The sequence below is a fragment of the Sphaerodactylus townsendi genome, linkage group LG04, assembly GCF_021028975.2.
Source record: "Sphaerodactylus townsendi isolate TG3544 linkage group LG04, MPM_Stown_v2.3, whole genome shotgun sequence".
Lineage (NCBI taxonomy): Eukaryota > Metazoa > Chordata > Lepidosauria > Squamata > Sphaerodactylidae > Sphaerodactylus > Sphaerodactylus townsendi.
The window spans coordinates 135,717,137-135,742,072 of NC_059428.1; the positions used below are offsets into that span (position 1 = coordinate 135,717,137).

A 24,936-nucleotide genomic window follows, 5' to 3' on the forward strand; every position below is an offset into this window, starting at 1 on the left:
TCTTAAAATAATAAACCTGGAAAGGCAGAAGACTCCAACATTTTTAAAACCTGAACAAGCATTCAGGCCATTTTGGAAACTGGCTAGTTTTCTGGTGCGTGACCTCCCTTTTTTTGCATAGTATATTCTAAAGTACCTGGGCTAAAATCCTTTTTCTTCCCCAAATGAGTCTCTGCATGGGTCCAGCTAGAGTCCTTTGTGGCCCCAAGATCCTCTTTTCCTTCCTCTGGTTAGTCCAGCCCCACCAATATTGAGGAACCTACCTATGAGAGGCTCAAATTCACATCTTTTCAAACCTAGTAGGTGTTTCCATTTGAAGAACAAAACAAAAAAGCATCAAAAGCATAAGAGAAAGGAAAAAAATCATAAAATCAGGAAGGCACCAGAGACAACAGTATCGTTGGGGGGAATTTAATAGAAGTCAGGCATCTGTGGGTAGTGATTGAAAGTTGTGTTCTAAGTGTTCAGTCACAGCTTCCACCTCAGCTGCTTCCAGTAGTTTGTTGATAAGATCATCTAGCAGCCACCTGCCACACAGGAATTCCTAGCAAAAGGTAAGAAAAGATTAAAGGAAGCCACTTATAGACTGTAGAGATCCAAGAGATTTGGGAGTAAACAAGAGACCCCAAACACTGATGCTTGGAATCTACTAATCAAGCTTGCGTGCAGGCCCATCGTACTAGTCCAATGAAATGACTCTTGGGCAACCCCCTCTTCTGTGAACTTCTGCAAGTTCTCTTACACATCTCACTCTTTCCATGTCTTCTCTGATAGTTTGTTGTGCTTGTTGAAGTTGGGAGACAAGATCTTCTTTCAAATCCTGCATTAGCTTTAAAAATAAAGAGAGGTTCCCCCTTCTCCCCAACCCCACTTGTTTGGTGAAGGAAACTCACCCACAGCTGGCTAAAATCACCCCCCAAGTCGTTGTAGTCAGGAGCCAGCATCAGAAGCTCCCGAGAGGAGACGCCATATATGTTCCAGAAGTGCGGCAACATCCCACCCCGTATGGAGCAAAGCACTTGGCCTGAATGTGGAAAGTCCCAGATTCAATCCCTCCCACTGACCGGATAAAAGATCTGAAATACCGGGGTGGGAAAAACCTCTGCTTGTACCCTGCCCAGAGTCTCTGCCCAAGACGGGGGTCCAGCAGACCAAATGCCTAACACCATGGTGGCGAACCTTTGGCACTCCAGATGTTATGGACTACAATTCCCATCAGCCCCTGACAGCATGGCCAATCCTCCATACTGGCAGGAGCTGATGGGAATTGTAGTCCATAACATCTGGAGTGCCAAAGGTTCGCCACCACTGGCCTAACACAACAGAGGGCAGCTTTGTACAATCACCCTTTTCATTAGAATCATTTATTTAACTGGACTACCTTAATATTGCGTGCTTCATAGGAGATCCTGTGGTCAGTGACTCTGTCTTGGCTGAAATTATATGTGCGAATTCTCTCCGACTGGGCTCTGGTCCCTAACTGGAGGAAAAGGTTGCATTTAGTATCAAAAGTAAAACTTATTCCAGTGTGATCCCAATTTACAATGCATTGTTCCACTGGTGTTGTTTACTGTCAAAATATTGTTCATATTCCAGACATGAGAATGTATTTTATTGTATGAAAATTATTACCTTTTTTTAAAAAAATGCAGTTATAACCACACGAATTTCAGTTTTGATGGCCACTTATAATTCACAAAACACCTTCACAGTTTACCAGCTATTATAATATAAATCGTGCTATATTTCCTCAAAAGGAAGATGGATTTCAAATACTTTTTCCAGCTTTACAAAAGGTGATGGTCATCTTCAACTTGACACAACCTTGGTGGTGGGGTGGGAAGTGCTATCAAATCACACTTGATTCACAGGGACACCGCAGGGTTTGCGAGGCAAGAGGTGGTTGATCGTTGTCTGCCTCTGCAGAACAACTCTGGACATCCTTGGTGGTCTCCCATCCAAGCCCCAACCGGATGTCTAAGCCTCTGAAATCTGACAAGACCAGACGAGTCTGGACAAATTAACTTGTATGTGAGGTTGCCCCCATGGGATTACTGGTTGGCTCTGCTAGTCAGTCTGTCAATTGCTAATTGCAAAGCCTCTAGTCAGAAACAAGCATTGTGTCATATTCCCCTCTATGTCAAAGAGAGCATAGTGTCACATAAAATAGACAATGTAAGGGGAGCTGATTCCCCTACAGAAGCACTGTGGATATCAATACAAGGTGTGAAGAATAGTCTAAAATTAGTAATATATTATCGTCCCCCTGACCAAAGCGCACAAGAGGATTCTGAGATGGAAAAAAAATTAGGCCAACAAAAGCAAAAACATAGTGGTAATGGGTGATTTCAACTATTCCCACATAAACTGGAAAAATGCATGTTCAGGTCATAGGAAGGAGAGAGCATTCCTGGATATGCTAATGACTGTGGCTTAGAGCAGATGGTTGTGGAACCAACCAGGAGAGAGGTGATCCTAGATCTAATTCTGTGTGGGACCCAGGACCTGGTGCGGGAAGTCAGTGTAGTTGAGCCGATAGGGAACAGCGACCACAACGCTGTCAATTTCAGTATCTCAGCATGCGAGCAAGTGACAACTACTAATGTAGTTACATTCGCCTTCAGAAGGGAAAATTTCTCAAAGATGAGGGGGGTAGTGCTCAGGAAGCTGAAAGGGAAAATCAAGAGAGTCAAAACTGTCCAAGATGCTTGGAGGTTATTTAAAAACACAGTAATAAAAGCTCAACTGGAATGTGTTCCACAGGTTAGGAAAAGCAGCACCCAGTCCAAAAGAAAGCCACCATGGTTAACAAGGGAGGTTGAGGAAATTATCAGAAAAAAGAAGATGTCTTTTAGAAAATGGAAGTCCAACTTGACTGAGGAAGAATACGAAAAGGAACACAAATGGTGTCAAAAAAAAGGCAAGTTAGCTGTAAGGGAGGAAAAAAGGATTATGAGGAACATCAAGACCAGCAACAAACAGTTCTTCAAGTACAGCAAAAGTAGGAAGCCAGCAAGGGAAGCGGTAGGCCCATTAGATGACAAAGGAACAAAAGGTGTGCTAAAAGATGACAGGGAGATTGCAGAGAAGCTGAATGAATTCTTTGCATCTGTCTTCACCCAGGAGGAGGTGAGGAAAATTCCTGCACCTGAACCAAGCTTCCTAGGAGGTGAATCCAAGGAACTAGTGAAGACAGTGGTAGACAAGGAAGAAGTTCTGGCAGCCATTGATATACCATTTAATCCCCTGGCCCAGATTGAATTCACCTAAGAGTTCTTAAAGAGCTCAAGCATGAAATTGCTGATCTTCTCACTTTAATATGTAAGAAAGGATCTAGGGGGTGGGGGCAGGAAATTACAGGCCAGTCAGTTTGACATCTGTTCCTGGTAAATTAGTAGAATCTATCATTAAAGATAAAATTATAAAACATGTAGAAAAGCAAGACCTGCTGAGAAAGAGTCAGCATGGCTTTTGCAGAAGCAAGTCTTGCCTTACAAACTTACTACAGTTCTTTGAGGGTGTAAACAGGCATGTGGATAAGGGGGAACCAGTGGACATTGTCTACTTGGATTTCCAAAAGGCTTTTGACAAAGTTTCTCACCAGAGACTATTGAGAAAACTCAGCAATGAAGGAATAAGAGGGGAAGTCCTCCTATGGATTAAAAACTGGTTGAGAAACAGGAAGCAAAGGGTGGGTGTAAATGGGAAATTCTTGCAGTGGAGAGATGTAGGGAGTGGTGTCCCCCAAGGATCTGTTTTGGGACCAGTGCTCTTTACCCTATTCATAAATGACCTGGAAGTAAGGGTGGGTAGCGTGGGGGCCAAGTTTGCAGATGATACCAAATTATGTAGGGTGGTAACAACTGCAAAGGATTGCAAAGAGCTTCAAGCAGACCTTTATAAATTAGGTGAGTGGGCTAAGAAATGGCAAATGCAATTCAATGTAGCAAAATGTAAAGTGATGCACACAGGGGCAAAAAATCCAAACTTCACATACACACTACAGGGGTCAGTGCTATCAGTCACAGACAAGGAAAGGGACGTCTTAGTTGATAGTTCCATGGGAATGTCAACTCAATGCATGGAAGTTGTGAAAAAGGCAAACTGTGTGCTGGGGATAATTAGGAAAGGAACTGATAATAAAACTGCAAAGATTGTCATGCCTTATATAAAGCAGTGGTGTGACCACACTTGGAGTACTGTGTTCAGTTCTGGTCGCCACATCTCAAAAAGGATATAGAAGAGATAGAAAAAGTGCAGAGAAGGGCAACTAGGATTGAGTGATTGGAACACCTTCCTTACGAGGAGAAGCTTCAGCAATTGGGATTCTTTAGTTTGGAGAGGAGACATCTGAGGGGATATGATTGAAGTCTATAAAATTATGCATGGGGTAGAAAATGTTGACAGAGAGAAATTTTTCTCTCTCACAATACTAAAACCGGGGGCATACATTGAAAATGCTGGGGGGAAGAATTGGGACTAATAAAAGGAAACACTTCTTCACGCAACATGTGATTGGTGTTTGGAATATGCTGCCACAGGAGGTGGTGATGGCCACTAACCTGGATACCTTTAAAAGGGGCTTGGACAGATTGATGGAGGAGAAGTCGACCTATGGCTACCAATCTTGATCCTCCTTGATCTGAGATTGCAAATCCCTTAGCAGACCAGGTGCTCGGGAGCAACAGCAACAGAAGGCCATTGCTTTCACATCCTGCATGTGAGCTCCCAAAGGCACCTGGTGGGCCACTGCGAGTAGCAGAGTGCTGGATTAGATGGACTCTGGTCTGATCCAGCAGGCTCTTTCTTCTGTTCTTATGTCATGATCTGACCCTGTTCCGTCATTTCTCCCGGTCTCTTTCTGGGAAGGTTATCCCTCACTTGCTTCTTAATATTGCTCTTAGGCACGGGCTGATCAGCTCCTTCGGCAACTGCTGGCTTCGACACTTCTTCAAAGCGGAGGGGAGTAGGGGTTGCTGTGATTTGGAGAAAGCCGTGCCTCCACCTGCCCATGGGAACAGAGGGCTGCTTGCTCCCCCTGGGAACTGGCAGTGGAGGGTGATGTCAAGTAATGAGGAACTTGAGCGTTACGGGAGGGGAGGGGCAACGGGGCAAGAGTATCATGGAAGCTGTTTTGGCATGCTAACGTCAGTTCTGTCAATGAATGTTTATGTGCTTAAATCTGAAGCTGTTTTCATTAAAGAAAATCATTTGAAACAAAGTCTCGTTATTGAACAGTCCCGGGGCATGATACGTTGGCTGGGCCCTGCAGGCGGGGAAAGCTGATGGGCACACTCTTGCCATTCATGCTTTGTGGTCAAGACATTCAAAATCCGGGGGGGGGGGGGGCAGCATCTAGGGAGGAAGCTGAAAGAAGACTTGCACCCCAGCTGCCCTGTGGAGCAAGAGGCCGTCCCCAGACTGAGTGGCCAAGAAGGAAACTGGGAAGAAGCCGGGGGAAGGAAACCGGCCTGCGCTGCATAAAGCAGAGGGGGAGGGGTGTTGGCAAGGGCAACGGGCACAGAGGGAGAGGGGAAGAGCAGAACTGCCTGCCCAGAGGTGGGCAGGCAGGACCACGAATGGCAGCGGCCTCAACAAGCACCAAGGCCTGCGAAGGGGAGAAGAGCGGCCTTGGTGTGATGCTGAGCAGCAGAAACTGGTGCTCAGTTCATTAGCAGGTGGAGCAACCACAGCAGGTGGACGGAGCTGCTTTTCTCAGGGCTGCTATGGGAGAGGAGGATGACGAAGGAGAAAAGGTGGGAGGGGGTGAGAAGAGAGAAGCCGGTAAGAAGAGGCATCTCAAAGGAACTGGGGTGGGGGCGCCTTCAGTTCAGGATCACCTGGTTTTACTTGCTGGATTCTCTTTTTTTATTGGGGGGGGGTCATCTTCCTTTCAAATAAAAATGGTCATTTTTACCAGTATTTCTTTCAAATAGTTATATGTTGCTTTTCTGTCAAATAACATTAAACAATAAAAAGCAAAAGCCACACATTACATCAGCTAAACTTCCAAGTGACCCAAAAGGAGTCAGTGAGGAACCGCACATTCTCCCCCGTGGTCAAATGGCAGGCTCTGTACTTGGCTGTGCCCAAACCCTTTAGGGACAGGCAAACATCCTCAGGAGGGAGTGATAGAAAACTATGAAAAGGCCACCTCACTTGCAGTCTGAACCCCCACCTCTAGAGGGCGGAGTTAGCAAAGGGAACTACTTTGGGATCTAATCCAGACACAGTACGGAGTGTCTGGCACGGGTACAGAGGTGGAGGCCCAGCAGAAGGGTTTCTGCCACACTTTTGCTCCTTCCTTACCCCAGAGCCCCATGGGATATATAGGCCATGAATAGTGATTTGGCCACTATGAATGAGAGACAGCTTTGCTGTTTGGAGCCAGCATGATGTGGTGCCTAAGAGCAGTAGACAGGCTTGAGGCCCCATCCCGCCACATGAGCGGCGGACTCTAATCCAGTGAACCAGGTTTGTTTTTCCACTCCTACACATGATGCCTGCTGGGTGACCTTGGGTTAGTCACAGTTCTCTCAGGATTCTCTCAGCCCCACCGACCTCACAAAGTATCTCTTGTGGGGAGGGGAAGGGAAGTTGTTTGTAGCGGTTTGGAGACCCTTTATGGCTGATAAAAGTGGGTTATAAATCTAAAGTCCTCTTCTTCTCTTTTAAGTGGCGGAAGCACTAGAACAGGGGCCCTCCACTCTGTACAGCCAATAGGCACTTGTTGATTTTTGAGAATAGGCAGTGGGTGTTACCATAAAATGGCTGCCATCAGAGTCACAAAATGGCTACCATAGATCACAAAACACTGGGAGGTTCCCAGACAAACGTCTTTCGGAATAGGGATAGGAGTTTCTGAAGATCCCAGGGTAATGCCTCCCAGGAGTCTTCTGAAGTTCTTCCTAATCAGAGAAGGAAAACCACTTTGCTGTGGGGAACAAAAACATTTAGGGAAGGGTTGATCTATCATAATAGCAAATGGTGTGTACCAAGAGCACCCCCACAAATCATGCAGGATATCACAGCACAATAATAATTCAGAGCCCTTGGTTTTCAGCTTGATTTTGGGAGATCCACTGATATTTACCTGTCAGGCAAGGACACCCAGAAGGGCTTTTAAAAAGGGACACACTATGGTGGGTGGGGCTGGCCTTGATTGGTGGTGCCTGCTGCACACAGTGACACAACGCTTGTGCGAGGAAGTGTTGCACTTGAACTGCCATACAAGGGTGGTTGGGCACAATCCACACGGACTGCAGATGAGGTGATTTCCTATCAGGACACAGGTTAGGTTGCTCATGCATCTCTTTCAGGTTGGGGAAAGCAGACTGCTGTCCTCTGTTTCCTGTGTACAGGAAATGTCTTCCCTGCTGTTGAGTCCAAGAGAATCTAAAGTAGGGGTGTCAAACATACCGCCCAGGGGCTGGATCCAGGGCTGTGAGCCAGCTGAGGCAACCCCCTCACTCACTCCCAATCTGGGCCTCATCAGGCTAGATCGGGGGCAAAGAGGAGGGTTTGCCTCAGCTGGCTCACAGTCCTGCTAAGCCCTTTCAAAGTAGCCCCCCCCCCCCCGCCCACTGCAGGCTCACAAGTCCAGGCACACTACTCCACCCCAGTGCCATTCTGGGTCCAGCCAAGGCAGCCACATTTATGTCATATTTGGCCCACATAATAAATGAGTTTGACACCCCTGTAAAATGTTGCTCTGTGATGAGCAGAGTCAAGGCTCTATCTTGCCTCCCTATATTTACTATGATTGCTCAATTTCAGTTTGGAGGCCTTGCCAAGGCTTCCTATAGTAAAGTCCTGGTTCTTAGAGATTTATTTCCCTTTCCCCATGAGGTCAAGGTCTAAGCTGTGGCTGCGAATCCAGGGTTCTCCGTGGCTACTATGGTGCCCTCTCTTTTCCTGGTACCCCCCCCCAAGTTTTCTTAGATGCCAATCAGATCAGGTGGGGCTTTTTGCCCAGTAGGGCATCTGGTTGGCCACTGGAGATCTGACTGGTTGAGCCAGCAGCTGGAACCACAGCACAGAGACCTTACCAGTAGTCACTGTGTGTATCTGAATATATGCAAGAAAAATGTTTCTAAACTACATGTTTGTTTTAAAATATAACTTGTCAAGCAGAGCATCTGCCTGAAATGTTGGAGCGTTATAATTAAGAGTTATAATTAAGAGCAATACAAGACCTACTCCCTGACATTTTGTATAAGCTCCGCCTCCTGCAGCAGCCATTTTGTGATTGTGCCCACTACCCTGTGCCTGTTCAGAAAGGTTGGGGATTCTGTGCTAATGTAAGGCCCTCACCTGCAGCTTCCTCGAACTGGTCCTTTGGTTCAGCTCTCTCTCGATGGACTGCCGGTACAATTTCTCTTGCAGCATCTGCAGGGCCGTTTCTTTATTCAGGAGCTGAGATCGTGCCTGTTGGCACTCGACAGTTAACCCTTCGGGAATGGAGAAAACACCCATCAACAATCCCCAAGCACAAAACTCTAGAAAGTGAGTTGTCCCTGTGTTGGTTACATGAGAAAAACCCATGAACTGGATGACAAAGACACACACACGTATACCAAAGCTTTGGTTGCCATCTAGACATCTCTGTGTCTTCCACATTCATTCATTCATTCATTCATTCATTCATTCATTCATTCATTCATTCATTCATTCATTCGACTTTTATACCGCCCCATCCCCAAGGGGCTCCGGGCGGTGTACAACATAAAATCTGAATACAGTTATAAATATAGTTACTAAAATGTTTTCTACATCATATTTTACACAGCCCTCAGGAAGGCCATTACTACCGAGAACAGTTGCACAGCAGTAAGGAGTAAATCCAGCTTTAAAAATCCATACTTTAGAACAACTGCCAAGTTAGCAAGTTCCAGAAAACAAATCAGCATTTCAGCACACTGAGACACAGAATTATTACTGTTATTAGGTCTAATGGAAGTATAACCCAAAAGTGTATTAATAACTAGGCAGAACAAAGGGACTCGGTTTCATTTAACTGCATCAGACAAAAGGGAAAATGGTTTTGCTTGCTCCAACCAACCTCTTGCTGCTTTAAAGAAATAAGGCAGTTTCTCCACCACGAAGAAAGTCACAGTTTTTGGAGAGCCAAATCTTTGCTACAGGGGTTGTTGCAGCTTTCAAAACAACTTAGGTCAAAAACATCTGGGGAATCATCAAACGCTGATGGGCCCACCATTCATGAAAGGGAACCGCACGAGAGAAGAGAGGGGCTTCCATTCTTGTTAGTTTTGATTATCTTTTGTATAGTGATAAGAAGGCCCAGTGGTGGAAATGGGGACATAAATTGGAAATTTTGGAGAGCAAGAGAAAAATCTCCTCTTTCTTTCAGAGTGAATGGATGTTTTCATGAAAAGGCATTTTACAGTATTTCAGTGGTGTCAAAATCTGTGACTACAACATCTAACTACTACTTACAATGTATATAACTGTAGTTTTTATGTAGGAAAACCAATATAATTGGACAATATATCCTCTATATACTGTAGACACAGAACATATTTTCATGCAACTAATTGGTCATGCTGGCAGGGGCTGATGGGAATTGTAGTCCATGAATATCTGGAGCGCCATAGATTGCCCAATCTCATCAGATCTCATCAAGCTGTGTTAATACTTGGAAGGGAGACCTCCAAGGAAGACCCTGCAGAGGAAGGATATGGCAAACCACCTCTGCTTCGTACTTTACTTGAAAGCCATAAATCAGCTGCTATTTAATGGCACTTTACACACACCCAACAGACTGCTGAGGAGTTCCAGGTTTCCTGAGAATTTCATACATGTATCTCAAGTATAAAAATATTCTGCTAGTTGAATTGCAACAGTTTGTCCAACTGATGCAGTTCCTTTTGTTTATAAACTACAACATTTGTATTTTCTATTTTCAACATCCTCCCTATGGCTCATTCCACACATGCAGAATAATGCACTTTCAAACTGCTTTCAGTGCTCTTTGAAGCTGTGTGGAATGGCAAAATCCACTTGCAAACAGTTGTGAAAGTGGTTTGAAAACGCATTATTTTGCGTGTGCGGAAGGGGCCTATCTCTCAGGTGACAAAAACCCAAAATTCTATGTGGCAGTTTGTATTGAGTATATTTGCTACAGTTTGTATAGAGTATATTTGCAATTTTGTTGATAGAAAATTAACACAAACATATTTTTAAGGTCACAACTTCCAAATAGTTATATTGCTTATGTACTACATTACCTATGCATTTTAAGTAGTTTAAATAGTAAGTTTAGGTTTGATGAAATACTGCATATATTTCAGTCCTTAAAATTTCAGCATTCTAAAGAAAGTTTCACTCCAAAGGCTTAAAATTTCCTGCAATTTAACATCTATTATTTTCCCCAGGGCACTATCCCTTAATCCTCTTCTTTTTGAAGAAAGGCCTGAAAAAGCTAGCACTATAATTTTCCTTACCTTCATTTCCCACAAATTAAGTCAAGCGATTAAAGGAATTTTTCACTCATCTATTAAGGTTTCTGAAGGGGGAAAACCCATGCACTTGGACCAAGCCCAGCTTGGGTCGGGGAGGGCAGGGTATTAAATTGAATCAAATCAAAAATAAAATAAAATATGGGGAAATTGTGCATGTTTATTTTGTCACTCAAATGCACTGTAGCTACCCAATGTTGATCATGGCTCTCCAGCACATGTACAAAACATAAAAACATACACATCAATTGTCACACATGATTCTTCGTCTACGTGCATGTTAAAAAGGAACTTACAAAGAGAATGAGAAAATGGATAATGGAAATATGTTATGTTATGTTTTTAAATTTGATTAAATAAAGAGTATTAAAACCACAGGGGAAAAAATGTGTAAAGTAAGGCTCATTTCCCAGGGAAAATTCTTCCGGTTGAGACTCTACATTGATTTGCCATATTTATTTTGACAGATTTTAGTGACAATTTCAGGGCAGAACTATGCATCCTTCCTCAGTGTGCTCAAATACTGGAACACGTTTCTCTCAGAAAAAATATACACAGAGAGAGAAATTTTCATGGAGGAAGTTGTAGTCAATCCCCTGAACAAGAGGAATTCCAGACCTCTTACAGGAATTACAAACTCTGACAAGTAGCTATGTGGCGTGGTGGGGAAGGCTGAGGCAACCATTTTCTTGCCTCTCCAGAAAACGCATGGTAGTGGTCGAGCAGAGCCCCCCCCCCCCCCCCCCCCAATTTAAGAAATCAAGCAAGTAAATGTGTCATATTTATATGGAGTGTTAAAAAGGATCTGAGTTGAAGGAAAATTGTCCCACAATGAAAGAACTGGACAAGATAATCCCTGTTGTAGTTCAAGGTACACCCAAGCAAAAAAGAGTTGATGCAGCCATTTCTCCCATTCCCTTTCTCTAAGACAAGAAATGGAACCCCAGAAAATCCAACTTCCGTAGGGAGCCAGAGAGTACACAGCCATGCAACAACCGCCAGCACAATCCTGTTTTCAGCTGGGAGATGCTGTAGTCTATTACGGTTCAATGCAAAGGGCTGGTTTTAACCTTTAAAGCCCTGGTTATCTTGAGACTTGGCTATCTGAAACACCATCTTCTCCCATACATTTCTGCCTAGGAATTAAGATCCCAGGAAACAGCCCTCCTGACTGTCCCGTTAATCAAATAAGTTCATTTGGTTACAGGACAAGAACTGCCGGGAGGTGCACCTACCCCTCACTTTCGATCTTTAGGAGGCAACTGAAGGCAGTTTAGAACTGCATTTGGTTAAGTTTAGCAGCAGTCCTGAGTAAGGATTTGCAATTTTGGTTTTATGTTTTTAATGTATTGTATTCTCTGTTCCATCTATGTTTTAAAGGTGCCTTAGGTTCCGTAAGGAAGAACATCAGCAAATACACAAATAACTACAAAGGGACTCAGACATATACCTGTAGGAATATGTACAATTCTCACAGCACTGTCTGTTGTGTTGACATGCTGTCCTCCTGCTCCTCTGGCTCGAAATGTATCTATGCGCAGATCTCTTGGTTCTACTTTGATCTTTACCTTAAGAGAAATGACAGATTTACAATCAGATATAAAGTTGCAGGAGGAAAGCCAGTATTTCCCTTTTTTTATTTAAAAAAACACCTGACTTGAAAATATACATCTTTTTCCATGCTGGATCAACTCTCCTATTAAGTCTTGTTTCCATCATCTGACTTAACTCCAACTTGGCCAGCTCCACAATTAGGGCAGTTGCTGAAGAACAACAGCCAGGCCAGGGTCCGACGTTTCCATTTTCTTTGTTGATCTTTCTGTTTGGTGTCGTTCGCATGAGGAAGGGCGTCTTAATTTGACCCAATGTGATCCCCTTTGAAACAGCTGCATGAGATCAGATTTCCTGCAAATGTGCAATGTCCTCCAATATCCTCCTACACAAGAAGGAAGACAGAGCGGAACCCTTGCGGGAAGAATCCGAGGGAACAGTGGCCTCCAACCTTTTTGAGCCCGTGGACACCTTTGGAATTCTGACACAGGGTGGTTGATACAAAATGGCTGCTGTGAGAGGTGGAACAAGCCACAAAATGGCTCCTGCAGTTTACCCTCAATCAAACAGTGGAAATCCGTACACTGTGATGCTAGATGCCAAAGTAACATTTTTAAAAATCTGCACAGTCAATCATAGAATCATAGAGTTGGAAGAGACCATAAGGGCCATCCAGTCCAACCCTCTCCTCCATGCAGGAATACACAATCAAAGCACTCCTGACAAATGGCCATCCAGCCTCTGTTTAAAAACCTCCAAAGAAGGAGACTCTGCCATCCTGTGAGGCAGTGTATTCCACAATCGAACAGCCCTTGCCATGTTCTTCCTCATGTTTAGGTGGAATCTCTTTTCCTGTACCTTGAATCCATCACTCCTTGTTCTAGTCTCTGGAGCAGCAGAAAACAAGCTTGCTCCATCTTCAACATGACATCCCTTCAAATATTTACACATGGCTATCATGCCCCCTGTTAGCCTTCTCTTCTCCAGACCAAACATACCCAGCTCCCTAAGACTCTCCCCGTAGGGCATGGAGTCCAAACCTTCTACCATTTTGGTCACCCTCCTCTGGACCCATTCCAGCTTATCAATATCCTCCTTGAATTGCGGTGCACAGAACTGGACACAATATTTGAGGTGAGGTCTGACAAATGCAGAATAAAGAAGTACTATTATGTCCCTTGATCTCTAGACACTGATACAGCCCAAAATCACATTGGCTTTCTTGGCTGCCGCATCACACTGCTGACTCATGTACAGTTTGTGCTCCACAAAGACTCCCTTTGACATGTACTGTTGTCAAGCCAGGTGTCACCCATCCTGTATCTGTGCATTTCATTTTTTTCTGCCTAAGTGTAGTATCTTACATTTATCTCTGTTGAGATTCATTTTGTTAGTTTTGACCCAGCTCTCTAATCTGTCCAGATAATTTTGAATCCTCACTCTGTCCTCTGGGGTATTAGCTACCGCTCCTAATTTGGTGATATCTACACATATGATTAGCATCCCCTCTATTCTGTCATCCAGTTAACTGATAAAAATATTGAATGACACTGGGCCTAGGACAGAATCCTCTGGCACCCTACTAGCCACTTCTCTTCAGGACGAAGATGAGCCATTGGTGAGAACCCTTTGGATTCGGTCCATCAGATTAAAAGTCGTGCTGGAGAAAAGCCTCACCTTGTTCTGTTTACTTTCTAAAAACACTTGGCTGGTGCCAGGAAATATGTTCTTGAGTGCCATGGGGTCCTACAGAATGATGATGAACACAGCCAACAATAACAAGAATAAGAGCTACATCTGTCTAAATGGAGTACAGTAATTGAGACATAGATACAAAGGCAAAAATCAGACTCCTGATCAGAAGTTAGGTTTTACAGGCAGACATTGAATACAAACCTATTCGACTGATTGCTTAGGATTTACCTCTTCTGTCTGGGGAAGAACGATTACCGACATGGTCCCTGTGTGGATCCGCTGCATCCTTGAAGATAAACCAGTCTCAGGGATTCGCTGCACCCGATGTGTACCTCCTTCGTACTTCAAATGCCGGTAGACGTGGTCTCCGGAAATGCGGACAGCTGCATGGTGTAGCCCGCCTTTAAAGGAAAACAACACACGTTACCCAGTGGGGAAAATGGAGAAGAGGAAGTCTTGGAAGATGGCTGGCAGGTGCCAAGACCGTACCATAGTCAGCTGGAGTGTAGTTCAGGATTTCAAAGGTCCAGTGTTTGAAATCAGCATAGCCCTGGTACATCTCAAATACCTCTTGTGTAAACTGCTGGCAAATGTCACCTAAAACATAAAGAATCATCTTTGTATTTTTCGCATGAGCAGTGTGCCATTCTTGCTAGTACTGGGGGCAGTAATCTGATTCAGATAAATATCACTGATATGAATTACAACCCTGTGAGGAATTGTAGCATGTATTTAGGGGGATGAAAGACATTTTGGAAATTCCTCCCCTCTCCAGGATTGGGCAAGCTCTCAGCGAGTCATCCTCCTCCCCCAAACAACTGACTTTCCACTGCTCTCCATGTTGAGGGTCATGAGCAGGCCCAACAGCCAATGAAAATATTTTTATGCCAACCCAAGGAGCCTTCCACCTCTGGCCAAACTTCAGCCTCGCCTGCCAGCAGGTCCTTTCACCTGCAATTGTTTGCTATTAGACTGATCAAGTAGGGAGCTGAAGGAGGAATTCTCCCCCCCCCCCCGCCACCCCCATAAACAGCACAACTGAAGCAGGGCTGGAGGGATGACTTTCTGCTCCCCCACCCAGCAGGCGAGCCATTTACTGCCCAGATGCTGAAGCTCAAGGCTAGGTGAACGGGAGCCCTGGATCAGAGTCCAACAAGGCATGGCATATGGTGCAGTTTTGCCTCCTGGGGCAGTCCAAACTGGGGGAGAGTGGAGGAGGACTGGCACTTGCGAATGCGCGCACACATCTGTCCCCTGATCCCAATGCTCTCTCCCATTTAGATTACTGCAAATTGTTTGGAGTGTCTGCCAACTATTGTTGCTAAGAGTCCTTTCCAGCTGCTCCCTGCCATTACCCGATTCATGGTTACTTTCAACATTCTGTATTGGTGTTTTTCCCCCTTTGGGTTAAAATACAAAGTACATTTCTGCGTAGCAAGGGGGAGTTCCCAGAGCCCCCTGGCTAATTTGTGTGTGGTCTGGCTTTGCTGCTGTCATGGGTCATCCCAATCCCAACAGTAACAGCAAACACAAAATACAAAACAAACTCCCGTGAAGTCTGGAGGGTGGTTTGCAATAGCCTTTACTTGGGATGCTATCGCTGACCTCCAGTTGTCCTCCCAGATGTCACTTCCAATACAGCCTGGCAGTGGTCATATTTTTCTCTTGGTATCAAGATCTGGATAAGCTGAAAAAGAATCAGAAAGCACAACGCAGTGGGCTTTTGGCTACAACTGCAGTTGATTTTCCAAGCTTCTGACTGGCACTCAGTCACAAAAAACAAGTCAGCAGATGCTCCTCATGGAAGAAATGAAAACTGAACTATCGTACTCTAGGGGCTTGTATTTTACTCATACAAAATCACTGGAATATATACGCCCCAACAAAATGGGACATTCAATACCCAATGGATTAGGATTGTAGAAGTCTGAAGTCAACCAGAAATCTAAATAATAGAAGCACAAAACATTAACACGATACATGAAATTAGTTAGCAAGATCCTACTCACAGTAAGTTGTACACAGCGGTATAAATCACAGTCTCTGCAACCCTATTACCTGTGGGATCATTTGGGCTTGTATAATTTGCAGAAAGCCAAAAGGACTGGGTGCCTTCCTGACCACCTCGGGCAGGTCATTTCACGGGCATCTTTGTTCATTAGCATCCCTTTGGTTCAGTGTCATGACTTGTTGACCTGACTATATTCAACAGAAAGAGGCCGTGCCCCAGAAAAACTGCATGGAATGCTACATAAAACAGGTTCGTTCCCAAAAGGATGTAGAAACGAGAACAGGCGTCCTGCTCCAAGCTCACCAGGGATCAGCATGGTCAGGCTCATACAGCCTTGTGGATCCTGTCCTTCATGCGCATGTTTCATTTGGTTTCCCCCCACACAGTGGTATCCAGTGATGAAGCTACAAGTTTCAGGATCTTATGCAAGCCACAGCATGCAAGGACATCTCTCCCACACGTATCGAGACTTGCATACCGCTCAAGGGAACTAAACGATTCTCTTTCCTGATCCCATCTCGACCCACTGCTCACCTGCTGACATAGAGTGCTGATCTTGCGGTCAACAGCTTCCTTTTCCTCTAGAGCAAGTTCTAGCAGCTGACTCTCTTCTGAGGTGTTCAACTCTAAGATCAACAGTAGAAGAAAACGTGGAGGGGGTTTCACTTCATCCCAAGCAAAGTGTCCACACTAAACCTTCTTGTCACTTCTATTTCCCTTTAGCCCACCCTTCTTGAATACATGGGCCGTCCTGCAAATGTGTAGTCATGATTTACAGAGCACATTTACACAACCCCTTGAAGACAATGAATACAGCTTTGGAAAGAGGAAAACAACTTCAAAACAGAATTATACAATAAATTTGGGCATCATGAGGTCACTGAATTTTTATCTCCTGTTAGAAGAGAAAGTTAAAACATGTCTAGGCGAACAGTCCTGGACGTGTACAGTCACCAGGGCTGGGGGCTGGAAGTTGGGAGGGTGAACAGCAGCTTCTTCCTTTCTTCTCTCACAGCAAGCAAGCCATATTATGGCTTATTTTTATTTATCAGTTGCAAACTTAATGTGGTTGAAACCCTGACTCACCAACTCTTGCACTGCACCAGATTTGATAACATCAGATCTAAATATACCAACTTACATTTTTTTCTTCCAACCTGGGCTGCCTGATCTGACTAGGTTATCATTACTGTTAAACAACTCAGATCCTGGTCTTTGTGAAGAGATCGCCAATTTCATTGCAGAGATAGTTGAGAGTTCCTAGTAGAACGTGGGGCCTTTTATCTATCATGTATTCACGCAATTGTTCCCAATTTATGTAACTCTTTCTGACTATGCCAATAAAGGCTTGTGTATGTATTATTTTTATTTATTTACTTAGAACAGAGAAACAGTAGCACCAGTTCTTCCAAGCAACCAGAAAGCCCAGTGCTACTATTGACACTGTGCAAGTGTGTCCAAGACAACAATGTGGAAACGAGATTGCCTCTGATGACTTTCCTTGCCTGGCCTACAGCAAGACAGTCATTCACTTGAATGAAGAAGAGACAGGAGTCAACGGGGAAAAAACACACTGGAAAGGACAATGGTGGCTAGACACAGAAAAACATTCAAACTAAGCAGCCTGTTTCTGGTCAGGGGTTAAAAGGAAGCACAGGATCCTTGATGGTGCTGATCATCATACAATAAGCTATCACCCTGAAAAATCTGATTATTCTTGGTAGTGTTAGTGGAAAATGCCATCAAGTCACACTCAACACTCAACTTATTCTAGGAACGAGACTAACAGAGGTGGTGCCATGGCCTGTCTCTGTGTAGCAACCCCACACTTTGTTGGTTGTCTTCCATCGAAATACAAACCAGAGCTGACGCTGCTTAGCTTCCAAGAAAGATCAGACTAGCTAAGGCCACCCAGATCAGGGCTTCATTCCTTCTACACCAGTGATGGCAAACCTTTTTGAGACCAAGTGCCCAAATTGCAACCCAAAACCCACTTATTTATCGCAAAGTGCCAATACGCTAATTTAACCTGAATACTAAGGTTTTAGTTTAGAAAAAATGGTTGGCTCCGAGGCGCACATTACTTGGGAGTAAGCTTGGTGAAGCAACCATGCAACGCTTCGAATGGATGAATCACGACCCTAGGAAGGTTTACTCAGAAGCAAGCCCCATTACCAGCAACTGAGCTTACTCCCAGGTAAAGGATCGTGCCCAGGTTAGCCTAGATGTGTGTGTGTGTGTGTGTGTGTGTGTGTGTGTGTGTGTGTGTGTGTGTGTGTGTGTGTGTGTGTGTGATTTTGCATCCCACCCCCACATGATGAACTCTGTGCACGCGTGCCCACAGAAAGGGCTCTGAATGCCACCTCTGGCACCCGTGCCATAGGTTTGCCATCACTGTTCTACACCCATTTAACATGAGCTGTGTTCAGACAGCCAATAAAGTGGTGATTTGAACAAAGTCTGATAAGTTACGATCTCTGAATGCAGATAGCCCATAAAAGGGAGACTGAATCATCTGGGATTTCTGACAAAGGTTTGTAGCATTCACACAAAAAAACACAATTTGTTGGGTAGCATCACACTTGTATCAGGTTGGGAGATGAAGAGGCAACAGCTAGACAAACCGGGGCCTCTGCACACACTGGGATTGGCTGTTTATGTGCAAGAGGTACATTTAATAGGTTCCTAGGAATACATTTACCTGCTAATACATTTATCATTTTTGGGAATAGCCGAAGCATGATGGATAAACCCTGGCAGGAGGAAGAAGCACATCAGTCACTTGTTTAATGAGCAGGAGGAAGAAAAGAAAAACAATGCAATCCAGAATAGCAACTCAGTATCCAAGGTTCTAACTTGCATGCCAAAAGGTCACAAGTGGGTAATCTGTAGCAGACAGGGTTGGTAGCAGAAGGCAGACCACAATAGCAGGTGGACATAGGAATTGAGGGAGGAGAAAATGTTCTTCATGTAAATTTGTATGAAAACCCTGCATCCGACTTGGTGGAGAATTGAACTAACCAGGGCTCGATAGACTGCTTTAAACAGGTCACAGTTTATTGTGCCTTCGGACTACGGGGGGGATTTGCATGAAAACACCCAAAGCAGAGACTCTGCAGATTCACTGATAGGTCAGTCCCTTTTTAACGGGCCACAATATGCCATACATCTATAATTGTTTCAATAGCACTGGCTTGGTTTTTTTCAGTGTCTCGTTGAACGGGTTTGTTTTTTAATGGTTGTGTTTGAATGGTTTCGTGTTATTGCTGTACGCTGCCTCGAGCAGGTCTCTGGAGAGCTGGCATACACGTTTTAGAAACAGATTCATAACTGTAGCCTAAATCTGGACTAACTCTCACTTCTTTCTTGAGGAATCCATGGACCCAAAGTCAGAGGGAATGGGGTCGGTAACATAAGGAGCAGCTCTTCTAGAATAGAGACTCAAAGGAAGCCAGGAAATTTCCTGCTTTGGATTGGCTACGGTTGCTGCACATCAGGCGAATCCAAAGGGACCATGGCACCTGCCAACATCTTTCCTGGTGCCCAAGTGTTTTTAGAAAGTGAAGTGACCAGAAGAGGCTTTTGCCTGATTGGCCAAGCAGATTTTTAAAAGTTGCTTTGGCAGCAAATGCCATCACAACACAAAGATCTTTACCATGTGACTGAAGATAAGCTGGGGCAGCCATCTTGTGGCTGGCTCCCCCTCCTACGGCAGCCATTTAGGGGTGGCGCCCACCATGCTGTGTTGAATTCCAAAGGCTGAATATGACTGGGAACCCCTAATCCACATCATAGAATTAAAACAAAAGAGGATCTGGAACTTCCTTTTGCAAAAGGGAAACTGCATAAAACAGATGGTTTACTTACTTTCACACAGCACCTCCAAATCCTGTATCTCTTTTTCCGCCGCTTGTATTTCCGCAAATGCCTTGGCCAGTGGGGACAGTTTGGCATGTCTCTTAGCCAGAGCCTTTTGGCTATGTTCACTCACTGAACAATCATCTAATAGCTGACTAATCCTTTGATACTCTTGGCTCAAAGTCTGCAGATATTTTTGCAGGGCTTCATGGTTCCACAGTGTTCTTGAGGCCTGGTGATATCTCCTTGACCAGTGATTAAACAGAACATAAGTAACTGTGTTCCGCAGGATGCTAGGCTGAGAGGTATTGAGTTCTGCCAGAGGAGGAATTCTCTTTGTAAGGAAAGAAAGTGAGCGGTGCCGGCCATAGCAATTACCAACCCATGTTCTGTAAAGAGGAATCCCTGGGGGAGGTTTCATCTCAGCTTGGGTCCTTCTCAACCTAGAACAGAAAGATATAAAGCACAGGATTTCCCATTCATTCTGTTTTAATTATGCATTTATTAAAAGGTACCCCTATCCTCTGTGCTGTTTAGAATAACACAGGATCTAAAAAACCACATATTTGTACTTCTTTCTGTAACAACATCAAATTATTTCATGTGCCACCCTCAGCAACTCTGAAACAGATTTGTAATGATTCCATTTTACCGTTAGGAAATTTGAGCTCACAGCTAAGGGCTGAAGTCTGCAAAGGATAGCGCATTTTTACAGTCTTTGGTCTTAGTTCTGCTAGCCTATACCTTTTATTTTATTAAAATATTTATATTCCTCTTTTCTCACAATCAATTGGACTCAAAGCTGTCTCCCTCTTCCTGGATACAGCAACAGATAACTTTGGTGGTTCTACTTACATGTGTTCATCCTTAAACAAAATAATTCATGGGAGAGGAAATCAGTGAATAGTATTTCATGTTACTGTCATCAGTTTACATGCTAGTTTAGAGAACACACGTTAATCCTCAAATTACACATGGCAGGAGGATCCTGAGAGGGAAACAGCCTTCCATAAAGCTAATTAGTACATTTATGGCAGAGCTGAGGGTGAAACTGGGGACTTCCCAGATCACATATTCCTGCAGCTACTCCACAACATCAGCTCAGTAGGAAATTCTAAGTTTGAAGTTCCACGTTAAATATCCCAGCTGATCAACAGTTTCACCACTACAACACCCTTGGAAAACAAATAACTGCCTTATTAAAATTAAGCAAATTGTCTCCAATTTAAAATATTTAGCTACACCATGCATACTGACTCAAATTTTGCAATTAGCAAAATGAGAAATGTCTGCTTCCATTAATCCATAATAGCAGACCACAAACCTTTTTAAAGCATACATGCCAAAAGGATATAAATTCAGACCCAGCCTACAGCTTGCATAAGATAACCAGTGAGCCTAGGGCTAAGGGGATAATTTCCAGAATGAAAATTCAGGGAAAGCACAAGTAACAGTTTGCTAGTGTGGCTGTAGTGGCAAACCAGAGATTGTCACGAAAGTGTTTGTGTCTCATTGGTCTCTCCTTGTACTGGCAAAAGGGCCACAACAGACAATTTCATTCTCCAACTTCATTGAGGCTGCCCTTATCCACTGATCCTTTGAAGAGGATCAACAAGGTACCATGGGCTGCCTGGGGAACGGAAGAGCAGCAAATAGCCTCTTGTGCCACCATAGAATCTAACCCAACAAAAGGGCCGACTGACTAAAACACAAAACAGTACTAGTACTAGAAATTAGTGCCAAGCACCATATGAAGGAGAAGGAGAAGGAGGAGAAGAAGAAACCTTCAATTAAGAACACAAGAACTGCGTTCAGCGATTAGGGCCGTGGTTCTTTCATCCACTATTATCCCCTACAGTATACACCATCATCATAGAACCACTGCAGGATCCAACCTCATTTCTTTATTCATTCACGCAACCTTCCCCACCTTCCAGAGTGGCTCAAGATGAACCCCAAGCTCCAAGTGAGAAATTTAAACGATGACAACAATGGAACTTTGTTGGATTCAAAGACTTACAGTATCAATTATTAACAGCAAAGCCTTCATTTTTTAAAAAGTATATTTACTTCTTAGGAAAAGTAGTTATTTCTCTGTTCTTAGATCTCTATACTACTGCCCCTCTGATCTCACCTTCAAAAAACTCAACTAACATTTAAATTGTCACACACTGTTCTCTGGAAACAAACAACTGTTCCTAAAGTTACCTTGGCTAAGAGGAAGAAACACCGGCCACCTGCTCCAAGCTGAGAAAGTCTGAGTGGGGTCCAACTGCACTGGTTTGCCAAACTTGTACAGCCTCACAAGTATATGTTAGGTTGTGCTTCTCCCATGTTTTTCTTGGAGCTTTAAGAAAAACATGGGAGAAGCACAACCTAACATGTACTTGTGAGGTTGTGCAAGTTTGGCATATGTTTTAACAATCAATTTTTATTCATAAAAGCAAATGTTATTCATAAAATGAAATTTGCCAAAGTAAGCAATATGCTGCCTTTACAGTTCTGTCAGAGTAAACATTAATCTAAACATGCTGTGTGTTCTCTCTTCAAATACTATTTCTTTCTGCTTGTTTTCTGTCCTGGCTGGTTTCTCCTTGTTTTGCTCAGTGGCTTATTCAAGGGACTTGCAATCTCTGCTTATTTTCCTTTAACTCATATTTCCAAATGAAGGCCACAGCTGATGTTGTTTGCAACCCGTGCTTATAATCCTTGGTCTGATATTTAGTTTGGAGTTTCCATACGTTGTAAATTTATAATCTCATCCGGGAGCCAGTCATGTAGAGACACGGCAGTTTGCTAAATATATTGCTTAGACGCAAATTTCAAGCAAAACAAAAAGTTGTTTTGAGAAATAAAAATGGATCGTCAGGACATGTGCTGGTGGTGGCTGCAGATCTCTGGTACTGCAGCTAAGATCCGTCCTCCTGGAAACCCTGGCTGCTTTGGAGGGCAGACACTGCTCCACTGCCCCAGCCCCAAGCCTCCAGGGGCTTCCCACCCCACAGGTGCCCGGCTGATGGCAGGTCCTGTTTCCAGCAGGGAGACTGAAGCACCGGGCATGCACCGCGCTGCAAGAGGGCAGCTTTCCTGAAAAAAAGAAGCAATCCATGTCGTACTTATTAGTCCGCCGATTCCTCCAGAAAACTGCGCAGAAATTCTGGGATTGCATCAACTCAGGCTGCAAATGCCCGGGGCCGACGGAAACCTTTACGATACGGAACCTCTTGGCCGGCACCGGGGAGACTGCAACTCCCAGCAGCCTTATTATTATCGCCTGCCACTCCCAGCATGCCACAGTCGCATTTCATTTTTAACCCTTTCCTCGCCCCACGCTCAACCCAACTGATGCACGCGGGTATCTAGAACCAAGAAGGCAGCCGCTTGGATCTCTTCGCTCATGCACCTGAATGGCTGGCTGGCTGGCTGGCTGGTCCTCCTCTCGGTCCTGAACCTCGGTGACCCACTTCCATGGGAGCGCAGGGTTCTCCTCCGGGCATGCGCACGTCAGCTCAGCAGTGGCGTAGCTCCAAGGAACCGGCGGGCGCGCCCCGGTGCGGCGGGGGGGGGGGGGGGGGGGGGCGTTCGGGGGCGCAGGGCGCAGGCGTGCCCCGGGTGCCGTTCCCCCTCGCTCCGGCCCTGCAGCCCAGGCATGTGCGTGCCAGTCCAGCATACCCAGCTGTGCCAAAATGACAATGCCTCTCTCAGTTCACAAGCTAGGAATGAGGAGGAGGGGTACTGGGCTACCCAATGATCCAATGCAGGCAGCCTTGAAAGAAAATGAAAAGGGACTGGCTAAAAGTCAGATCCAGTAGATGTTCAATTAATCCGCAAGAATTCACATACTTTTCATGGAAACCAGCATAAAACCAACATTGCCTGCTCATATATGCTCATTCATGGACAACACACCATTAAAAAAGAATGTAGCTTTCACGGCCAGTTGTGGGTTTTTTGGGCTGTGCGGCTGTGATTGGTGTGGCCACAATATGGAGTGTTTTCTGTAGCTGGGTAACTACACAGAACACTACACATTGAGCCATGGAGAGAAACACATCTTGCTGTGACAAGCCTCTGAAGATGCTAGCCATAGATGCAGGTGAAACTTTAGGAGCTAAAACTACCAGACCTCAGCCGCAAAGCCTGAAAAAAAAAACCCAAAACACAAACGCCAGTGCATCTAGTGCTTCTCAGTGTTGCCATGAGGCAAAAAAAAAAAAAAAGCATTAGGAACTATGGATCCTTCCCAGTTCATGATCATCTTGGCTATGGCTACAATAATAATCACAAAACAATCTTTATCTCTAGCACCACTGTGCCAGCTGACTCTCATCCAACACAACTGTTTAAAGCAGTATTTGACTTGATAGCACCTAAGCCCAAACTGGCTAATGATGCAAGTTTGGCTGCCAGCAGCGATGCTTTTGCAGGGGTGTCCTGCAATAAAATCTCTCTCATTCTTTTCAGCTAAGAGGTCAAGCTGAGAGCACATCCTATACCTGAAGTGTCAGAAGCAACCGCTTGTCCTGCTGTTATGAAGATGAAGACAGCTTGCACATTTGACCCACGCTCCTCCTGGCTTTTCAGATCATGCCAGGAAAAAAGTATTGGAGCCTTGAGCTAGCATTAGAGTTGCCAGGTCCCCCCAGCCACTGCCAGGGATTGGGGAGGGGGGGCATGTAGGGTTTTCAGATCCAGGTTGGGAAATTCCTGGAGATTTGGGGGGGGCGGGTGGAGCTTGAGGAGGACTGGAACCTCAAGGCCATAGAGTCCACCCTCCAAACCCTCCACTTTCTCCCAGGAAACTGACCTGCAGAATGTGGAGATGAGCTGTAATTCTGAGGGCTCACGTGGCAGCTGACATCTGTAGCTAAAATTGTTAATGCCATGATGCAGGTTGGAGGAAGGTTTGTTCTCGACCTCTGAAAGAAGCAGTTATTGATCTTTTTACTTAAAAGTCTTCATCAGCAGACAATTCGGAGGCCAATTTTAGGCTGGGCTCTAATTTACTGAGGCCACTTAAGATTGTCTCCGGTGTTGAGGTTTGCTTATTTATTGTATTATATTTGTCCCCTGCCCACGGTCAGGCCCAGGGATTGGATGCCATTGGTATGCAGAAGACACCCAACTCTATGTCATCAGTTAATCCTTGGCTGTAAATGAATGCTTTCAGACAGGAAGAACATGCTGAAGATGAATCCAGACAAGATGGAAGTATTGGTCTTGGAAGGCTGATACTTTGTTTGGAGGGGCTGGAATCCATGGTTTTCTGAGCACTTATATGATTTGTCAATTTACAATTAATTTTGACAGAATCCATTTTAAAATTGCATGAGTATCTGTGTG

At 44.6% G+C, this 24,936-nt stretch overlaps 1 protein-coding gene across 3 annotated transcripts; it reads right to left on the reverse strand.

The window, feature by feature from the left end:
• Positions 1–395: 395 nt before the first annotated feature.
• On the reverse strand, positions 396–23,162 carry MTRF1 (mitochondrial translation release factor 1). 3 transcript variants are annotated; one of them, XM_048494958.1, is made up of 10 exons: positions 22,997–23,162; positions 19,603–20,036; positions 16,270–16,361; positions 15,330–15,411; positions 14,214–14,321; positions 13,953–14,125; positions 11,929–12,046; positions 8,314–8,450; positions 1,382–1,480; positions 396–544 (listed from the first exon to the last, which is right to left on the reverse strand). In XM_048494958.1, exons 2-10 carry the CDS (start codon positions 20,012–20,014, stop codon positions 422–424), a joined length of 1,344 nt encoding a protein of 447 aa, XP_048350915.1. In that variant the 5' UTR covers positions 20,015–20,036; positions 22,997–23,162; the 3' UTR covers positions 396–421. The 3 variants fall into 3 exon arrangements, with proteins under 3 accessions (XP_048350915.1, XP_048350916.1, XP_048350914.1); XM_048494959.1 differs by lacking the exon at positions 22,997–23,162 and adding an exon at positions 22,710–22,955 and having other exon boundaries at positions 1,382–1,476; XM_048494957.1 differs by lacking the exon at positions 22,997–23,162 and adding an exon at positions 22,710–22,949.
• Positions 23,163–24,936: the final 1,774 nt, after the last annotated feature.